General features: G+C 37.6%; 2 protein-coding genes across 5 annotated transcripts in view; both read left to right on the top strand.

The window, feature by feature from the left end:
* Window positions 1-22,353, top strand: part of LOC135702959 (uncharacterized) — a 222,516-nt gene that overhangs the window by 85,383 nt on the left and 114,780 nt on the right. The window lies entirely within an intron of this gene.
* Window positions 1-22,353, top strand: part of LOC135702951 (E3 ubiquitin-protein ligase RNF19B-like) — a 208,901-nt gene that overhangs the window by 118,560 nt on the left and 67,988 nt on the right. For all 4 annotated transcript variants that reach the window (XM_065224023.1, XM_065224022.1, XM_065224025.1 and 1 more), the window contains exons 4-5: window positions 8,840-9,121; window positions 9,193-9,290. In XM_065224023.1, the coding sequence (XP_065080095.1) occupies window positions 8,840-9,121; window positions 9,193-9,290 (380 nt within the window). The remainder of the gene's footprint in view (window positions 1-8,839; window positions 9,122-9,192; window positions 9,291-22,353) is intronic.

Below are 22,353 nucleotides of genomic sequence, written 5' to 3'. Positions count from 1 at the left end.
TAAACCAAACACGGTGTGTAGCAGTCGAGAACACGTGTTGTGCTTTGGTGAACCGCACCGGTACGCAACCGGTTTTTTCCAACTCTGTCTATCGTATAAAAATTACCATTTTAGTCTGTTATTTAAAATTAACATCTTCAACTAATAAAAAAGTAATTTTTTTATCTTAGTGTATACCCCTCTTAAGCAAAAAATTCACCACTCAAATGAAGTACTCAAAAATTTAAGAAACATTTTATAAAACCTCAAAATGCTATACTCAATAGTGTCGTCGCAAATGGCCATGTCTCACTTTTTTGATTTTATCCCACTGTGAGCCATCTAGTGAGTAAATGTTGTCGAAAACTAGCCATACTTTTGAAATCCTGAACATTTTTGCAGAAGGATGCAACATCATATATGGTTGAGATCTCGTGATATAAACATCTCTCAAAATATGCCACGCCCAAGGGGTCCGCCCCTTGAATTAAAGATCTGATAATTTTAATTGAAAGTACTTTAAATTTACTTTACATAACATTTGAAATTTCAAAAGTCCTTCGCTGAGATATTTGGGACAATAGATTTAAAAAGGCGTATATTTAATAGAAAAATAAAAATAACTCTTGATCGGCAACAGATATCAACGAGCTCTGCGCGAAAAAAGTTGCGTCTTCAAAAATTCTAAAAGTTATCTGAAGACAACTTTGCTGATAATTTTGAAACAAAACAAAAAGAGCAAAACATTGTTTGTTTTTTTTTTTGGACACACCTCAAGTCAATTAAGGAAAATTGAATTGAATTGAAATTAGCTGAGTAAACAACTTTGCCGAAGAATATAGTCCTTTATATCTACTAATAAAAAATGATTTTTTTATTTCAATGATAATTTGGACTATCCTAGTAATAATTGACACCAAAATAAGGACCTAACTTTAAGAAACAACTTTGTAGAACATATTGTTTCTCTAAAGTTTCAATTTTAGTATATTTCGTGCTTAATTCCCATTCTGGACCACTTCGCATTGTAATAGCCTTCTAAATTAGCTCTCTAGCAAGATGTCGACTTGTTGAGAATTGACTGTAGATCAGTTCAATTAGAGCTGCCAGGCAGAATTCAGTCCCTATTTCCGACTTTTGCGATTTCAGGAATACTCTAAACTGTTATGAACAATTCCGCATGTTTTTTCATGCAAATTCAAATAGTTTAGCATTGCAGGGCTGGTAGCAGGTCACTTGGTCACTATTTTGAAGCCAGTCACTAAAAAGTCACTTTTTCCACCAAAAAGTCACTATTTCCCTAAAATCACTAAAGTCACTTTTTCACTACTAAAATAGAGTGAAATTTAAAAACATCAACAAAATGTTTAAATTGAGTGCTTGGCACTACAGTAGTAGTCTACAGTAGTTTAAAAAAATATACATATCTGGGTGACCAGTGAACCGCAAAACTTTAGAACACCTGGAAAATTATTGGGAAATGCCTTCAATTTCTATTGAAAATCGGAGAAAATATACCTCCTTTCCCAGAAAATAAATTGTAAACCTTGGAAACTTTCCAACGGTATTTGTCTGTGATAGATTTTCAAACGTCTTTCAAGGATGATCAAGAACTCCAAAGTAAATTTTAAGAGAAGTTTAAAGGATTCTAGGGATGACACCAAGATATATCAGAGAAGAATACCAAAGTACAGACTACGGAAGTCTCATGTAAAATTAAGTGCTGTGAGGACCGATTTCTTCTTCTCCGCTTAAATTTTAAGCCAGGTTTACCTATATAGTTAAACTTTGCTTAACACATACGAGCGTCGCTTTTGATTATTGTTTAAATTATTAGAGACGCAAAATTCAGAGCCAAAACAATTTGGGAAATAATTCTAATATAATTGAGAGTGCATTTTAACGAGAGTTCTGAGAAGAATTCTATGATGATTGGACGAGGATTCTAGGTCCAATTCTAATAAAAATTCAAAATTAGTTCTGAAATGTTTGCTTAAGGGGGATCTGATGAAAATTCCATGAAAATCCCGTTAACTCCAAAGATGGTCTCTGCCGATAGTTCTAAAAGAATTTTGGGGTGATTCTAAACAGTTCGAAATAAATTCCGAGCAGAATTCCAATGGAATCGAAGTTTGAGGGTTCAATCTCAAAGGAATTCTGAGAAGAGATTCAAAGTTTGTGATGAATTTTTGTTTTGAGAATTCTGAGGAAATACTTTTGGGATTGTAAGGAGAATACGAATTGAATTTCCAATTGAATGCAGGGGAGAAGTCCAAGATTATTCTAAGCAGAAATTTATGAAATTTCTGAGGTAATTGCATGAAAATTCTAAGGATGGATTTATGGAAGGAGCCTTCAGAAAGTGACTAGAAGAATCAATAAAAAATTGAAAATAATCTACTTTAACTAATCATGTGTTATTACTTCATGCGTGAATTTAACGATTTACATAGTCGGATATGCTTAACGTCAAATATCAGACTTAAAGTGGAAATTTTATACGATAAATGAGGAGATTCAATTATAGAGTTGATAGTTCCGTTATAGTACGGCAGTGTAAAAATTGTTGTACAAATCAACCGATCAAAGGACAATTTTGAGAAGGTACGAATTGAGTAGTTGTTTGCGTCTGACCCCGAGCAAAGTCCAGCATCAAAATGACAGCAAATTGAAATCAAGTTTTGATATCAACATCATTCTGAAATCATAATTTGGTTTCAGTTTACGCAATTGACAAATTTGATACCAAATTTCGTTTTCATTTTGCTGTACATTTGCTCTTCAAAAATATGTTGTTGTGGGTTTGTTTTCATTGCCTTAGCATAACATCAAATTTTTTGGTTATCAACAGGAAAAATTGAGTTTTCAGTTTGCTCTCACTGATAGCAGAAATAGTTTTCAATGGAAAATTTTTTTGCGCTCCAAAACAACAGCAACCTTAATCATTATTAGCGAAATCACAACATCAAATTTAGATTTCAATTTGATTTCAGACTTTGCTCGGGATGGCGACTTAAGTGTGAAACAATCGATAGAATTGTTTCCGCACATCAGAGGTACATGAGTAGATCGGCGATCGATCATCCCTTTTACCAGTGGTGGCAGGGAGAAACACCCCTCACCAGTGTTGGCAGAATCAGAAATCAATTGACATTTTTCCTCTCTCATGCGCTCGCAATATCACGCGTGATATTGGAACAAAATATCATGCTTGATATTGACTTTACAAGCTCCTTTGATATTGCGAGACTATTCACAACGTGCAAAAATCAAGCTGAGAGTTGACTCGGCACAAAAATGATTCCATTGCACATCGTTTATTTTAGAAAGAGAAAGCATAGTTTGCTATCTCTTTTTAATCTTCACCGATGGTAGACGCGAAGAGACTGCTGCAAGCCGTTATGGAAGTTTCGGTTGCATTCGGGTGTAAAGCAAAAATCATTGAACTCAATCTCACTACAGTTTGTTGACATTTGCAGTTGGTGAGTTTTGTTAGCTTGATATTCGGAGCTGCGATATCACAGCTTGCAAAATCAACCGCAGTAGTTTGTTTGTTGATTTTTGTCTACGAAAATCAAGCGTGATCTTGGGCGTTGGTGAGATTTGATTTTTTGATATTTTCCCAACACTGCCCTCACCATCCCTCATTAACGGATGAGATTGGTAAAGGAGATGCTCTACCCGATTCGTACCTTCATCAATCGTATAAAATGTCCACTTTAATTCTGATATTTGATGTAAAGCATTTCCAACTACGAAAACAATCTATTTCCAAGAATTTTGTTGATTGTCCTGCTAAAAATTCAAGAATGCAATATTATTATTTCCCAAAGCAGTGCCATGGTGGTGCCCTGAAGTTAAGGCGGCTACTAAACGACGAAGAAAAATGCTACGAACCCTAAGACGCCTTGCTGACGATGACCCGAAAAAAATCGATGCATTACAGGCTTTTCAGGAAGCCCGAGCAACAGCACGAGCAACGATCCGTGACGCTAAAAGTCAATCATGGGAAAACTTCGTCGCGAAGATCTCTCCTACCAGTTCAACGACGGAACTTTGGCAGTCCATCAATACCTTGCGTGGCAAACGCCGTCACACCACTATAGCTATCAGACAACCATCAGGTCCAACCGATGATCCCTTAAAAGTAGGTGAAATACTGGCCCAGCACTACGCTGAGAGGTCGGCAACTTCCAACTACTCAACAACATTCCAAATAGCGAAGGAGAAAGCCGAACGTAAATATTCTGATCCATCAACAGACGAGCATAACGGATACAACACTGATTTTACATTAGATGAGCTCTTGTGGGCCCTTGAAAAGGGACGCGGCCTCTCTACGGGTCCCGACTCCATGGGCAACCCCATGCTCCAACGACTACCTCTTTCAGTAAAAACCGCACTACTAGAGTTGTTTAATCGCATTTGGCACAGTGGCGTTTTCCCAAGCAACTGGTGTACGGGGATCATCGTACCAATTCCGAAGCCAAATTCCACTGAGACCGGACCTGCTGCTTTTCGACCCATCACACTTTTAAGTTATATATCTAAAGTCTTTGAAAGGATGGTTAACCGACGACTAATTACGGAATTAGAAACGAAAGAACGACTGGATAAGCGACAACACGCTTTCCGATCCGGAGCCGGCACCGAAACTCATTTCGCGGAACTGGAAAGCTATTTACCCGGAAAAGACGAGCACTGTCTAATTGCGTCTCTGGACCTGTCAAAGGCATATGACACCACCTGGATACATGGGATTTTACGGACACTGAAGCAATGGCGCTTCTCTGGACGCATGTACATTATTCTGAAAAGCTTCCTATCGGACCGCACCTTTCAAGTAGCCGTAGCGGGGCAACTCTCACACCTGTCTACATTGGAGAATGTGACCTTGTTCCTCGTGGCTATGCAACCGATTTTTCGGGTGGTTCCAAATGGTGTCAAGGTTCTCCTTTATGCCGACGACATCCTTTTGATCGTAGTAGGCCTAAAGAATCAAAACTTAGGTCGAAAGCTTCAAATTGCTGTCAACGCGGTGGTCAAATGGGCGATAAGCATAGGTTTTTCTATATCATCTAACAAATCAAACATCTTTTACGGTAGCCCTAATGTTCGTCGCCAGCCCAAGAAAGATATAACCATAGACCGCATCCCAGTACCTAGAACAAAGCGGCTCAAAATTCTAGGTGTCACGCTAGACCAGACCTTCACCTTTAGAGCACACTGTACCCAGAATGTCAAAAACTGCGCCACGCGACTACGAATACTGACCATGGTTGGATCAAGACTTCCCCGAGACTCCCGTCGTTCACTGCTGCAGGTAGGATCTGCAATCATCACGTCACGTCTTCTGTACGGAATAGGTCTAGTTAGCAGAGGAGGCCATACGGCCCTTAAAATCCTCTCCCCAACCTACAACCGGATGATTAGACTCGCATCTGGAGCATTCGTCACAAGCCCTACACTCGCTATCATGGCTGAATCAGGCATGCTACCATTTGACCTTCTGGTACTACAATCGTTAGCACGGGTGACGATTCGGCTTTTAGAGAAAATTAGTGACGCCTCCGATCTTCCAGTCATTCAAAGAACATTACAGCTGTATACCGAAAAAACCAATTCAACTATTCCTAGAATCTGTCAGCGCAATAGGATTACAGAACGGCACTGGAATGTACCAAAACCTACGATCGTCTGGGACGTTAAACAGGTTATTAGGGCTGGAGACCCGCCAGAAAAAGTACGACCCATAGTACAGGATACAATCGAACGACACTTTCAAGGACACACCATACTTTACACCGATGGCTCCAAGAGTGACGATACAGTCGGCACAGGCCTTTTTGGAGCTGGCGTTAGCAAATCCGTAGCCATCCCTCGTCAGTGCAGCGTGTACTCAGCAGAGGCCTATGCCCTCAACCTGGCACTCAAGACTTCATCCAAAAAGCCAATAGCTATCCTAACGGACTCAGCCAGCTGTCTTTATGCTCTCGAGTCCGGTAGCTCTACACATCCATGGATCGAAAGTATTGAAGCGGCAGTTCGCAACAAAAACATAAAATTCTGCTGGATTCCTGGTCATGCTGGTATTCAAGGAAATATTTCTGCAGACCGTCTAGCGGGTGAAGCTAGAAAGAACGAACCACATGATATCCCAATACCAGCCATGGACGCAGTAAGAGAAGTCCAAAGCGTTATACGAGAATGATGGGACCAACTATGGTTCAATTCGCAGGACGTTAAGCTCCGCGAGATAAAATCCGACACAAGCCAATGATAGGACAGCGCGGACCCCGCAGACCAACGGGTCCTAACCCGATTGAGAATAGGACATACGAGGCTCACCCACGAGTTCCTGATCAACAGAACAGACTCACCTTTATGCGAATGCTGCGGCTCCAACATCGACATACGTCATATCCTTCTGGACTGTAGGAAATATCAAGATTCCCGATCACAATTCAACATTGACTCTTCAAGCCTGCAAGCAATACTCCACAATAATGATGCAGTAGAAAAAAACATCATTTCTTTGCTAAAAGAAACCGATCTGTACAACAAATTGTAATTAATCCAATCTAGACATGAATGCACTATGCAAGCGTAAAATGTCTCTAATAAAAAAAAAAAAATTATTATTGCAAAAGCTTATTTGCCTCTAAGTTCAAGAGAATAGGAATTATTCTAAAATAGTTCTTGAGATCATTCTGAAAAAAAAATCTGTGAAAAGTTCATAGCGAATTATCAAAGTTATCTACCTAGATATATCAAATATTTAAAGATTTCGGACGCAGAATCAAATTCAAGATCATACAAAAATGGGAATTACTATTTCCTATTCATCATGTATAACGTAAGCAGAAGTAAATTATTAAAATCACTTCAAATGCTCTTCACAGAAGATTCCGTTGTGAGATTAGATTAAATTAGAGGAATTTATGAAATTTGATTTTAAGATCCATGACATAAAAAGTTTATTTCAATCTCATACCGTATTTGAATTTCTAAGTTACCATATAATCAACCATACATGTACTTATTTAGTATTTACAAGTCACTATTTGGTCACTATTTCCGTAATTTTAGTCACTAAAGTCACTATTATTATATCGCATCGGCACTACCAGCCCTGGCATAGTAATGAACTGCTGTAGCATTCGGCCGAATATCAAGTTTTGCAGCCTCAAAGGCCTCCCTTAGCTCAGTCGGTAAAGGCGCAGCTACAAAGCAAGACCATGCTGGAGGTGGCTGGGTTCAATTCCCCGTCCGGTCTAGGAATTTTTCGGGTTGGAAAATTTCTCGACTTCCCTGGGCATAGAAGTATGATTGGACTTGCCACACAATTATACAAATGCAAAAATGGTACAGGCATCGAAAGCTCTCAATTAATAACTGTGGAAGTGCACCTAGAACACTAAGTTAAGAGCACGCAATAAGCTAATATGCGATATGCAATAAGCTTGAAATGCGAAGAAGAAGAAAAAGCCTCAAAAGTTTGCTCGGGCACTTGTTGGAAAAAGACCGTAACGGGTAACGTTTTGGTGTAAACGCCGAATAGCACTGTTCGGTGCATCACTAGATTAGAATAGCTTACACGCTAACTTGAAAGTACTCATTAATGAGTAAAAAAAGACCCATTATGAAGAAAAGTGGCTTAACTTATTAATGATTAAACTATTTTACCCATTAATGAGTATCTGTTACCCATTAATGATTAACAATTACTCATTAATGGGTAACAGATACTCATTAATGGGTAAAAAATTTACTCATTTAATGAGTTAAGCCACTTTTCTTCAAAATGGGGCTTTTTCAACCATTAATGGGTACTTTCAAGTTAGCGTGTATAGCGACCCTCATCGTCGTGCAGCTTTGCTTAATTGCTTTTAACAGTTACATGACTTATCGCATCATCGTTCGATTAAACCATGCCATAACGAATTCAACAATCGGTAAAATCAAATCAATCAATGAGCAATGCAAAATATATGAAGCATGAAAACGTAAATCAATTGCCGTTGAAAAGAGATAATTAAGCGATAAGTGAAACATAACTAGACTCATTTGTTCGCCGTCGCCCCCGCCGTGTCGCAGCCGAGTGAGTCACGGACAAAGTACACTGACACACACCACTGTTACGTAACACAATTGTAAACACCGCACGGCGCGCGCCTTTAGAACAACTGATCTATCCTTGAACTAAACCTTTTTTCCCCTCCATTGCGCTCCGGTGCTGTTAACTCGAAACGATTAAATACGATTGACTTCTAAATGGAGCTAAATTACCGTATCGCCTGAAGTACTGTTGCTGTGGCTGGCACCGGTAGATCCCCGATGCACGACGTTCAATCACTTGGTGCCCTGTATTGACGAACGTGTTAGTGTAAACTAGACCTTGCCTCTCCACAGGACAAACATCAATTAGTAACACAATTAAATGTTACGAGAAGATTCGTCGAGCTGCTGCGACGAATCGCACCTTTGCTGCTAGCATTAGTACCTATCAGTCGGAGGAGATTGGTCCTCCAGCTCAAGGTTCATCAATCTTGTCTTGACCTTTTCCATTGTTCGTATGAATTCGATTGTCGTGCACCGTCAATCGTTCCTGCAAAGACGCCACAGAAAATTCTCTTACTTCCTCCCTGTATATTTAAGAACGCAAAATCCATTCGAAATGATGCATTGTTTTTAATCCTACTAATCTTGATCCACCCTAGACCCTAGAGCTAACTACGTAACAGGTTTCGCACCCGAAAACAAAACAAGTCAATGACCGACCGCGGTCGGTCACTGACAGCAGACGAGCAAAGTAATTCTAATTGCCTCTTATTCTTCTCCCCCTTCCCCCATTCCACAGAGGACGACATCAAACCATGCCCCCGCTGTCAGGTTCTGATCGTCAAGATGGACGACGGTTCGTGCAACCACATGGTTTGCGCCATCTGTGGGTCCGAATTCTGCTGGCTCTGCATGAAGGAGATCAGCGATTTGCACTATCTGAGCCCTTCCGGGTGCACCTTCTGGGGCAAGAAACCTTGGTCCCGGAAGAAGAAGCTGCTGTGGCAGCTGGGGACCCTGGTCGGGGCACCGCTAGGGATTGCCCTGGTGGCCGGCATTGCCGTGCCGGCGATGATTATAGGTATGAAGTGAATGTGCTGAATTAGACACAAATTCAGATAGACGTATTGATCTTAATATGCTGTTTTTTAGGAATTCCGGTCTGGGTCGGGAGAAAAATCCACACACGCTACAAAGCAGCCGGGAAGCACAAACGAAATCTGGCCGTGCTGGGAGGAGTAACGGCATCGGTGAGTAATGTTTCCATAATTTGTGGGGGTAATTGAGAAGGTTTTTTTTTCTTCGGTAAACAAATTGTAATGATGGTGTTGATGTTTGCACGTTCTTTATCGGGCTGATAATGAATTTGACCTAAGAAGGGAAGGGGAATGTTTTTATTTCTTGTCGTTTGCTAATGGGATGCCTAATCGGCACACATCATTTGAATGTAGATGGGAGGTGAAAACTCACCACCACCACCGTTGCCCCCCCACCACTGTCTCACTCAGGTTATCACTCTGTAGTCTGTATGTTGTTTTTGTCACGCGTGGAGGAGATAATGACGTATTTGAAGAATGATGGGAATGTTTTGTGTTGAATCAATTTGTCCGTAGGGGTTGATTGGTCTTGGAAAGGCAATTTATTGTCATCAATAATCGTCAGCTTTCTTCGAGGAGCGGATTATATGGCGATTGATTGGCTTAATTGTTCAATCGAACGTTACAATCGTGAATCGTGATTTCTTGAATGAGTGCTTTATTCATTTGGGGTTTTTTGGGTTGGTTCCTAATTTAGACAATTAAAAGCGCAAATCGTTCGTCAATCGTTCATGTTTGCATAAAGTATTGTCAATTAACTTAGGCTTACAAGATCCTGAAATGTCTTGTCAGGTGATCTTGTTGGTCTCTTTAGTATTTTGCAATATTTTAAAAGAGAGACGGTGATGACTACGAACGGAGACTGGATGAAACCTGAGGATAACTATGACATTCCCTATAAGGTATGCGAAACGTCGCTTACAGATTGGGAAGTTGGAGGTCCTATTCTGCCCATAATCGCATATCAGTCCCATATGGATAGGAAATCAAGCAAAGATGGGACTGATATGCGATTATGGGTAGTATTGTTCGTAAAGGCTCAATTATATTCTTCACGGACGGCTCAAATATTGGAACAAAACTGGTGCTTTAATCTTTGGCCCTGGAATAAAGCTTTCAGTTGCAATGGGACATTGGCCAACCGTGTTTCAAGCAGATTTGTTTGCAATACTAGAATGCTCGCGTAACATTTGAAAAGGGTCAATCCGCTTTTGTAAACAAAACGTGAAAACGGCCTTTCAACTTTTGTTTGCAAAAGCTAATAGATCCTTTTCAAGTGTTAAGCGAGAACGTGGCAATGTTTGCCTGAAAAGAAAGTACAGGCATACAAATATTTGTGTTTTTCTCTGATAGTCAAGCAGCTTTGAAAGCATGATGGGCTTAAAAATGTGCATCAAAAATTATCTGGGTCGCATGAACTCAGTAAATATGTAATGGATTGCAGACGATCTTGCAAAACTAGGTTCTAATTCACAATTCTGCGGTGTATCAAACAATACAATTAAAATTTAACTTAACTACTGGGAAGAAGCCCCAGGTTTTGGCAACATGCTTAATCTGGAGCTCAAACGTTCCCTGGGCTTTGGCAAAACCTTGAGGTAGTTTAATTAGGCTACCAGGTCCCAGGGCTGATCTGGATCTTTACCACATTGGAAACATGTACACTAGTGTTGCCAGATCAGTGTTTATGCTTACCAAAAGTGCATTTGAACCCGCTTATAAAAGCATATTAACAGATTAATCAACACCTTGCATTGTTTATTGCTATGTACTAATAATAAATGATTAAGCACAACATTTGATAATCTAGTAGGAATGCTGGATGGTCACTTGTGCTGAATGGACAGTGATGTTTTACTGGAGACCTGGCCCTATGACCCCCTTCGTGCTTGAAAATGAATCCTTAAAAAACGTTTGAGTTCCAGATTCTTCAACCATCTGGCACTGATTATCAATCAGTGTCTTAGACTTGAGTACTTCCCCTCGTGTTGGAAGTCAGCCAAAGAAATTCTCATCCGGAAACATGAGAAAGGAAACTTATTGGACGGTAGCTAGAAGTTTCAGCTGGATTTTTATCTGGCTTCAAAATTGGAACAACTTTTGCATTTTTCCATTTATCAACTGTTAAATAATTTTGCCAAGAAAGACAAGGTACTCTCTGGGAGTTTTTTGATGAGGATATAGAAATAGAGCATAATTAACATCACCTTTGGTTTGCAAAGGAATATTTGGATCGAAGTTCTATTCCATAAATGTTCGATATTGCTTTATGGTAATTGAAAGTAGAGCTGTTGGGATTCGACATTATTTCTTTGGATAATTCAAAAGTTACTGGAAGGTGATCAGAACCGAAGTCAGCATGAGTAACCAATTGGCTACAAAGTCAACATGAATCAGTTAAGACCAAATCAATAGTTGAGGGGTTTCTTGCAGAAGAAAAGCATGTTGGGGTGTTTGGATATTAAATAGTGTAATATCCTGCAGAACAATCATCAAACAGAATATTACCATTGGAATTGCTTTGAGCATTATTCCATGAGCGGTGTTTTGCATTAAAATCACCAATAATGAAGAATTTAGACCTATGACGGGTAAGTTTCTGAAGGTCACCCTTGAGAAAAATTCTTTTGCTGGCCTACGTATTGGTTTGTGAAATGGGCAGCTATAAACGTAAACTGTCCAAATTTTAATTCGACAGAAACTCCCAAAGTTTCAAAAACTTGGGTTTCAAATGAAGAAAGAATTTTATGTTTGATTTGTCTATAAACAATGATGGCAACGCCACCACAGGCTCCTTCAATACGATCATTTCTATAAATGAAATAATTTGCGTCCCTTTTAACCTTATGGTCAGGTTTAAGGAACGTTTCAGTTATAACGGCAATATGCACGTTATGAACTCTCAAAAAGTTAAATAGCTCGTCTGAATTATCTTTAAGAGATCGAGCATTCCAATTCGAAATATTTTATGATTTAAAATCCATTATTGAATTTCAAAGTCATGACAATATTTTTCGCAAATTTGACTCCAGTTTGAATAGCATCAAACATGGAGTTAGTTTTTAGCATATCAGTAATCATGTCAATTAATGATTTCTGTAAAAATTCCATTTTAGGGGCAGTAATGTGGGCGGGAAACGTTGTTGTCAAAATTTCCGTTAGAATTACGTTGGTTAGTATTTTGATTTCTACTCGCTGCAATAGCAGCATAGGTAGCTCCATTAACTCGCTGAACATTGTTAGCAGCGAGAGGAGTAGGTATAGATGAAAAATTTGAAGCAGGGGGATATTTGTACCTACGGGTACGAATGTAGAATTTGTTCCTCGCTGACCGTTGTTAACAGCAGAGTAATTTGTACCTGATCGGAAACGTGGAGCGTTTCCTACTTATCGTGTAGAACTAGATTGCAGGATCGCTTTGCTAGTTTTACATTTCCGAAAATTGGATTTGTTGTTTTCACCACAATTTGAAAATTTAAATTTCCTAGGATCTTCCTTCACAGGACAGTCGTCATTTACGTGAGAGGAATCACCACAATTCTTGCATTTAGCTGGCATGTAGCACTTTTTTGTTCCATGACCCCATTTCTAACACTTACGGCACTGGGTGAGGTTTAGGAAACTTCCTCCAGTCTTACTGAAGTATTCCCACTTCACTCGAACATGGCTCATAAGGCTAGCTTTTTTGAGGCCTTAAGGTTGCTTGTTCAATAGACTTGAAGTGAACTAAATAAAAATCATTAGAAATCTTGTTGCGCGATTCGCCGGCTCGGGATTTCATTTTCATTTTGATTACTTAGAGTGGTTCAGCTCCAAATAATTTTGTCAATTCATTTTTGATCTGATCCAGAGATTCTCCACTGGGCAGACCTTTCAAGACAACCTTGAACAGACGTTCAGTGTTGGTGTCGTAAGTGAAAAATTTGTGTTGCTTATCAGTAAGATACTTGAGAAGACCCCGACGGCCAATTTGAAGTGAAAACTTGAATTTGACGAAGTTCAAAAGTTCCGTGTGCAGAGCATGGAAATCGGAAGTGGTTATCACAATAAGGGAACCTTTTCCTTCTTGGCATTAACCCGGGAACGTTAAGTGGCATTTTGCCTGGATGATAGATCATTCTCATCATCCGTGAGCATATCAAATTGATTGCTCAAAGAAATTCCATCAGAAGGGGGATCATGAGATTGCCCTTTTCTCTTGCGTTTCGGTGCCATGGCGGCAGTAAAACGTTTCTCTAAATCGATTTCCAAGCAGATGATTACTAAAAGAATCCGAAGGATCGAAAGGGAATTTTCCAAGTCGATATCCAAGCAGAATTACCTCGAGTAGGGTCCAAACAAGGATCGAAGAGGAATAAGAGTCAACCAAGTAGAACATTTGCAGGTAATATTGAATACAGAAAGTGCTTTTTAAATTTGTTGTAGCTTTTGTTAGCAGTAACATTTCCTTCAGCAGAAAGCAAGAGAGCACGATGCAGACTTATTCCAGTATAGCTTGCTCGGGCTGGTAGAAGGAAACGACCAATTTGTTGGCAAGCAGCTTCACGAAGTACCGCCGAAGATGATACACGGTGTTAATGGGCCTTTTTTTGCGATGTCTTTTCTCGATTCCGATCATCGTTGCCAGTATTCCAGATTTATCTGGATTTTACAGATTTTCAGAAGTATTGCCAGATAGACAGACAGATCACGTTTATATCCAGATTTTTGAAATATGTTCCAGATTTTCCCAGATTTTTAAAATGTGTTGCTTTATAAATATCACTGCAATAAATGGACCCTCTTCTCAAAAAATAAAAAGCCAAACTTACTACTTTAATTACTAAAGGTCCATCGTTGGACATTATTGCAACATCATACATGGAATTGTTACAACATGTTTGTAATGGGTTGCAGAATCATGAATATTGAGACATTTTCTAAACATTCTTCATTCTTCGAAATATCGAGCCAGGATTTTTTTTTTTATTTTGAGTTTTTGTTTAGATTTTGACTATATTTTTTTTTTTTTTGAATCCTGGAAGGAATTTTCCTAGTTTTGGAATTTAGAGAAATCGAAAACTGTTCAGGATTGAAAACAATAAATTGTGGTGTTGAGTACTTGGCACTGATGAAGTCTGCAAGTAGTAGACGAAATACGCGTATCTGTCAATATATAAGCAATTATATCGGAATTTAAAGGAAATAAACCAACACACTCAAAGCTCTTCATAATAAATTGAGCTTTGGAAAATTAGCAAGGCTTTCGAATCTAGACAACCACCAGGACTTTGAAGTATGTTCGTGATATTTTTGAGGATAATTAATTAGATTTTTAAATAGAATTTTAAAGTACCTGTGAATATTGAGTTACCTTAGCAGTTTGAAATACTTTAGAATTCTGAATTGCCCTAGATTTCAGAATTTTTAAGTAATTCTGAAAATAGTTTACAGTGAAGTGTAAGTATGCAGTCTGTGCAACCTTTGATTGAAGTGAAGACGGTATAAATTTTCTTTTGCAAACTCTGGTAACAATTGCATGGAGATTTTGTGAAGAAAGGAAAAAGTTAGAATTCGGTAGAGAAATCATAGAAAATTCTTAAGATGAAACTTAAGGAGAATGCTGATATGAACGGTGAGAATAATTTCAATGGAATTCTTTCCAATGTTTCTATGAAGATTAGGTTTTATCAAGTTTTAAGAAATCTGGAAATTTCTGGGAGACTTTCAAGGCTATTTTGGCAAAGTACTTGTTACTTAGAGTATACCGAAGAGAATAAGTCTGAGAAGAATGTGACGGTCATTCTAAAAAGCGTACCAAGTAAATTATTAAGAATATTCTAAGGAAATTGCAAAGAGAAAAATTGAGACAAAATTATGCCAATTCTTGGAAACTATTACCAGTTTGAGAGAATTGTGGATTCAGAGAGCGATTTATTAGAGATTACAAGAGATAATGATAATAACTCTTAGAATGTTACTGAAAAAGTTTGGATATTATCAAGATTAGTTTAGGGGAGTCCAGAATAGAAGTATGATGAAATTTTAGGATGATTAAAATTGAATTCTGTAAATGAAGTACATTCAGACTAACAAAAAATTTCATGATCACAGGAAAAATATAAATTCCAGAATTTAGAATCATTTCAAGATTCTGAAACTTAAAAAATGACGCTTTCAGACTTTCATTTTAGTTATATAATAATATTATTCTTTGACATAAAATTATTTGTAATGGTCACGTGGAGTAACCCGTAGTTTCGGTAAACTGTGCGTGAGTACCACGATGTTAGGCTTTGATTGTCACTTCAGCCAGGAGAATTTTAGCTTGAAATAAAATTGCCTACTGGTCTACCGAGTGTTGTGAGTTGAATGATGTCAAGAATGAAATTGGAAGTCTGATCAATCTCAGAGTAATATTAGAATTCTATAGAACTAATAAAATCTTTAAGACATATTCTGGTATTACATCAAATATTAAGGACTAAATCGACTATTAGTTTTAAAAAAAATCATCCCATCAAAGTTGCTTGACTCTTTGCTGCTTCAGAATCCTAAAAAAAATTCTGCAGTATTTTACCAAAAAATTAAATCAATTTTAAAATGCTGCGTAATGGATATTTAAACTTTTTGGGAACACTGTGTCAATACTTTTCTCAACTTTTGGATGATTTTAGCAACGCTAACAAGTTGGCTTTATATATTTTTTTAAACATGGATTTCATAAACATTCTGGTAGACTTTGAATAAATTCCAGATGATCATCCTGATAGATTTTTATGGGAGATTGACACATCACTTTGATTTCAATAGGATTATGTTAAAAACAGGAATTTTTGGAGCATTCCAGATTTATCCAGATTTATCCAGATTTATTATTTAGACTAGTCCAGATTTTTCAGAAAATGACCTGGCAACGCTAATCAAGCTATGTCCTCAACAGTATTCGGAAAAACTAAAAAACTCAAATCTCATGCGTGAGTTTCTTTGCCTATGAGTTTTGTATTTTGTAAGAGCAGCGTAAAAATCATCGATAAGTTTTCAGATTAAAAAATTCATTGCTCTATATTTTGGAGTTATTCATTTTTATTACTGTTGTTTTTTCGTCAGTGGATGGGAAGCTATCACAGCATGCATCAATTGACGTTTGAGCGGTTTTTATTAATTTTAAGCACGAATGATTTTTTGGCGCTGTTAGTGTGAGTGCGTGAAAATGCATGATAATCTCAAGCGTGAAATTTGTTTGCCAGATTCGAACACGAGTTTATTCTCTCACGGAGGCTCAGTGAATGCGAGAATGATTTTCTGAAAACTGGTCCTCATCCGCGTAGATTGCAACAAAGCCAGCAATATATCATTATCCTTCTACAACTCCGATCAAGCTATATTACAGAGAGAGTTTATTGTCGTAGTAGTAGTAAGCGTTTTGTCTTTATTAATGAGATGAACTAGCCAAGTACTAAAAATCTCAATAATAAAGTTATTAAAAAAAGTTTTGTAATTATCGTAATAGTTTTTAAAAAAATCTCTTCAATTCAATTTTTTATTAAATTCCCGTTGTAATTTGTATTAAAATTTATTTATTTTTTTTTTTCTAAAATTCCGTTACACATTTTTTAATTCTGTTGAATTCTTCCCAAAACTTCCGTGCATCCTCAGATGTTGTGAGTTCAAAACTTCCTTGGAATTTAACTCAAAACTACTGCTATGCAACCTCTCCTTGACGCAGTCGAAATAAAAATAAGATTCCTTTAGAACTGAATTAACATCCGATACAGATTCCTTTCAAATTCTTATCACAATTCTTCTGAAATTAATGTCAGAATTGCTAAGAAGTTCTTGTCAGCGTTACTTTGGAGCTACTGTAAGAATTTACTTGCAGTTGTGGATTTTAGGATGTTTTTTGAACTTATCCTCTGAATTCTCTTGGAGTTCTTCTCAGAGCTTATTTGAAATTCTCTTTTCCTCACAATGCCCTTAGAATTCGCTTCAAAATTGCCATGTAGTGCTACTTATAACTACCTTTAAATTGCCGAAGTATTTTCCTGAAGCTTCCTCACAAAAAAAAAGACTAACTTATTTTCAGAATTACTTTCTAGTCTCCTCGGAATAACCTTTGGGTTATGCCAATTCTCAACAAATTTATATTTTTTTTTCTTTCAAATTTATGCAAGTTACATCACAAGTTTTTTTTCAAGCTCAAGGTTTTTACAACAATCTTTCACTTTTCAAGATTTAACGTCATGGATAGTACACGTTCAGCATATCAGTCTTCGGATAATTTTCATGATTATGTAGCTCATAAAACTTCTTAAGTCTTAATGAAGCCTTGGAAATCTTTCGAGATATCCAACTTCAATATATTAACTTAATTTTAGAGCTCATAAAATTTGTTACAATTTTATAGAACAATGATTTGTGATCTAAATGTTTTTTTTTTTCAAGATCTAAAAAATGAAATTGCTATCGATGAATTGTGAGGAAGGTCGCTAAATATAAAATCTTTTGGCTGTTCTTGCCATCCCCTTACTACGGTGCTGAGTGTGGCCAGCACTTCACGTAGAAACTTGCAATATGACCCGCCATATGCCTTCAGCTGAGCAGCACTGGCCTAGAATGCACTTTTATCTTTTAAATAGAGGGTCCTACGGAGAGGTTTTCTTGAGAAAAGTTGTGCTCTATGCTTCTGAAATGATTGTCAGAATTGCTAAGAAGTTCTTGGCAGCATTACTTTGGAACTCTTATAAGAATTTATTTGCAGTTGTGGGTTTTTGATATTTTTGAACTTATCCTCTGAATTCTCTTTGAGTTCTTCTCAGAGCTTATTAGAAATTCTCTTAGACATTTCCTCACAATGTTCTTGGAATTCACTTCAAAGTTGCCATGTAGTTCTACTTATAACTACATTTAAATTTCCCAAGTATCCTCACAAAGCCTTTCAACTTATTTTCAGAATTACTTTCTAGTCTCCTCGGAATTCCTAAGAATACCCTAGAAGTTCTCTTCGGAATAATCTTTGGATTATACTTGTTCTCATCAAATTTACATATTTACATATGATAAATGCTACCCAATACATCCTTTGATTTACAAAAAACAGCAGGCCTACATAAAAAACACCGCATAAAAATCAGGGAATATCAGGGAATTCCTTTGTGGACCTGGAAAATCTGGGATTGTCAGGGAATTTCATTCAAAGTCAGGGAAATATTTCTTTAAAACAGAAACATATTGATAAGTATGGCTGAGTTTCAAACAACTTAATTACTCGTTGTAGTTTGAAGATGGTTTTCAATTTCAAATTTTAAATAGAGTTGCGAAGTTGTGGTTGTTCAATGCTTGATGTTGCATTTTTGCAAATGGAGCAAAAGTAACTCAATACCCTTTTATTTCGATGATTTTGAGCCTATTATAAATTCAGCTCCCATTGGGTGTTGTCGCAGTCCTGAGTCAAAAATTCAGTTCCATAGAGACGCTAGACGTTGTTAGTTGTTACAAAATTAAGCTGCTTATGGGAATGTGCGTTTCTTAATAGATGTTATACCTAAAAGCGTCTGACAAAATTTAACCTTCAAGTAGATTCTGCGTCTGCTCGATCCAGCGTGTCCAATAAAAATCAATCCCTTGAGAGCATTGGAGCGCAAAAGAGCAAATGCAAGAATAATTAAGAGTTAAGCTGGGCTTAGACAAGGCAAGTATTTGATCAACTCATTTGAATTCAATTGACTTGAAAAGTTGATCCTGGTTCAACTTTTTTCCAATTCAAGTCAGTTAAATGGTATAGTTTACACGTTCAAGTCAGTTGAATTCAACTGAGTTGATCAATTAACTTGCTTTGTCTAACCCCAGCTTTAAGAGAAGATAATGATTTTTTTCTCTGAATACTTCTAGTTCTTGTTCCTTATTGTGTTCTTTACAGCTTGATTAGCTCAGAGAACTAACTAAATGATAGTTTAGGATAATGGTCTTGCTTGGGAGTTTTTTTTATTGCTTGGAGTAGCATTTTGCTTTGACAGCATAGAGTGGCTGTATTAAGTATTCTAGGTCTTCATTGTAAACTTGATTAGCTCGTAAAATTAGCTTCACAGTACAGTTTTACTATGGTAATGTTGCTGTTATTGCAATTTAGATGGAATTAATTTACAGAATTTTGGACATGAAAGCGTTGTTTTTACTATTTTCCATCAGAGGAATCCGTCCGCGAATTAGCTTTTGGTTAAGCATATTATCCGGAATAATTACGGAGCTGGGTCTCAAAATGTGCTCAAGGCAAAACAAATATAATGGGATTAAAAACAAGTTTTTTATATGTGACATGCAGAGTGACCAGTGAACCGGGAAAACCCGAAAAAGCTGGAATTTGAAGTCACCGGGAAAATGTCATGTAAATTTAGTTGAAAAATCTGGAAAAATATACGTCGTCCTCTCTTCAAAAACAATAAGATTTCAAGATCCTTGGACTAGATTTTCAGGATAACTACAGTCACTTTGAAGAATTATTAAGAGAATTTTAGATTTTTTTTTCCAAAACAAATTTGAGCAGATTTTAGAATGAATTCTAGAGATAACACCAAGGTATTTCAGAGAATATTGTCTAGAAAGCTTTAGGAAAACCTCTAGGAGAGTTTTTACAAGATCTCAAGAGTGAAGAGGATTCCAGGATTATTGAAAAATACTATGGAACGTGAATTTTGAGGATACAATGCCAAAATAATGATGCGAAGATCTATAAGGATAGTCCTAGCATATGGGTTGGAAGCGAACCAGCCCAAGGCTGAAAGCCTCCCTAATAAAGATAAATAATAATAATAATAGTCCTAGTATAATTCCAAGCGCAAAGGAATTTCTAGAGAATTCCATGCAATTTTCAAAGGAATTTAGAGAAGAACTCCAAGATAATTCTGAGCAAAATTTGAAGACTGAAGATTTCTCGGTGGGAGAATTTCAATTGTTGGTCTGAGGTGAATTCTACGGAGAATTTCATGCATGTTTAAAAAATTGAAGAGCAAGTGAATTCTCAGAAAGAGTTTAAAATTCGAAGAAATGATGAATATTAAGATTGTTTTGGAGTGTTCTTCAGAGAATTTCTGTATTATTATAAAAAAAACAAGGGATTTCCAGAGAGAATTTCAAATTTATTTAAGAAGAATTCTGGAAAGATCTGTGTGAAAGGAAATTAATCTAAATGAAAGGCTTGAGAACTATCAAATAAAAGCCTGTAATATTTAGAGCGAAATTTTCATACACAAATTGTGAAGACTTCGAACCTGTCGCAGATCCAAATTCAAGATCCAGCAAAGTTGCTGCTGTCTTAGAAATTATTCATTTAAACTTCAGCTTAATTGCATTCAGCTTTGTGCCTAAGTAAAATAGCTAAACCGCAATAATTCCAAAGTTCCGGGAAAAAACGGGAAAATTGCAAATTAAGATTTTTTGGTCACCATGAAGATGAAGGAATTTTGATGTATGTCCCTAGGGTATAATGCGGATCCTTCCCGGACCCTTCCCGTTTTTGGCACGAGATTTCTGTCTGTTTTGCATTCTTTACCCTACCTATCATTATTTCATGAGTGCTAGAATTTCAAAAAATAGAATTCAAATCATAGGGGGCCTCGGAGTAAACAAAATATACCAGGAGCCCCAAGGGTTGTTAATACGGACCTGGAAAGTATGCAAATAAAACCAGCTTTCGATCCGAACCCATCCGACTCAGCTTGTGCTTGAGGTCAGACAATGTCAGCGTCGTAGTAGTCAATCATCTTGAATCAAAACCCATCATGCGACACATCAAATCACATGAGAATTCCATGGGAAAAAGTTATTTATTGGTCGTGCATAGGGCCACATTACTCACACCTGGATATATTCCGGGTACCATCGGGGAAGTGACCAGAATCTGATTAGAGTCAAATCTGATGGGGCGACATATCGTAGTTTATATTTATTTCCCTCTGGTGCCAGCTGACCCTGCTTATAAATTTAGAATGCAGGATATAAGTGGTTTTTCGTTTTAAAACTATTTTGGGTTTGGTTAAAGATTTAGTATTTTTAATGCTTATTTTGTCATGGCAAATTCTTGTATCAAATGGAGAATAGAGTTCGTTAAAGATAGTTTAAAAGATGTTCAATATTTTTAAAATATCGCGTCAGTCGTAGTTTACTTTGTGAAGTAAGGGGCACGGTAGCCCAAAAATGTGAAAGTTTTTTGGATTCTGAATAAGATGAAGATGAATAAATGACGTAGCATTTAAGGGTGACCAGCCATGCAGAAAAATATGCTACAAGTGAGAGAGGGACCGAAATTTGTGCTTCATGGAACGTAAACAAACTTTAAACGTTTGTTTACCTTTGACGAAGCACCAACTTTGGACCCCATCTCCCTTGAAGCGTATTTTTCTACATGGCTGGTCACCCTTAAATACTACGTCATTTATGCATCTTCGCGTAAAAGTTAAATTTAATGAAGGCATAAGCGCTTTTTCGTAGCTTTCTAGTCTCCAGGTTTCAAAGATCATCAGTCGTAGGGGGCTTATTCTTCTGTAAACGGCACCGCTGTAAAGTTTGAGTTTTAATAAATCTCAGGTCCCATCATATTAAGGAGACTTATAGTGACATCGCTTGATTATCGTGTGTTTTGTGAAGCTTAACATCGTTATCAACGTCACCGTCGCAGCCGGGCTTGAATGGTTGCAATAACAACGCGATATGAGGGGCTTGGTGGCCTTAGAGTGACCATTTTTGCTTACTGAGTAGAACATCATGCGTTTAATCTCCAATGGGATCCACATTCAAGGTTCGTTGATCGCTTTTTTGTTCTTGTGAATACATTGGAATAACAACAAATTGATCATTGATGTGTGTTGTAATAAAAGGAGCTCGTTTGCCTTGTGGTAAACGTTTTTGCTTACTGGGCAGAAGACAGTGGGTTCAATCCCAAGCTCCTTTGCGTTTAACAAAGCGAATTCCGTTGCAATCCCAACCCTCTTACCAAATATCTCAGTGATTCCTCGTGGAAGTGCAGAGGTGTTCTCGGCTTCCATCAAAGCGAGTGTCACGTCAACACATTCCTACCCATTCCTTTTTTGAACTACGCTCGAGCGCGGCCGGCGCTGGTATTGCCTAGTTTAAGATCACCAGTTTTTACATATTGATGATGAATGCTAGTCCCAAGCATCGTCTAATGGTTCTCTGTGTAATTACAGCTGATCTGTCAATAACAGAGTAGCATCCGCGGGCG

The sequence above is a fragment of the Ochlerotatus camptorhynchus genome, unplaced genomic scaffold (genome assembly GCF_037179485.1).
Source record: "Ochlerotatus camptorhynchus isolate MF236.1 unplaced genomic scaffold, CSIRO-AGI_Acam_v1.1 ptg000203l, whole genome shotgun sequence".
Classification (NCBI taxonomy): domain Eukaryota; kingdom Metazoa; phylum Arthropoda; class Insecta; order Diptera; family Culicidae; genus Ochlerotatus; species Ochlerotatus camptorhynchus.
This window is presented reverse-complemented; position numbering and strand designations above follow the sequence as displayed.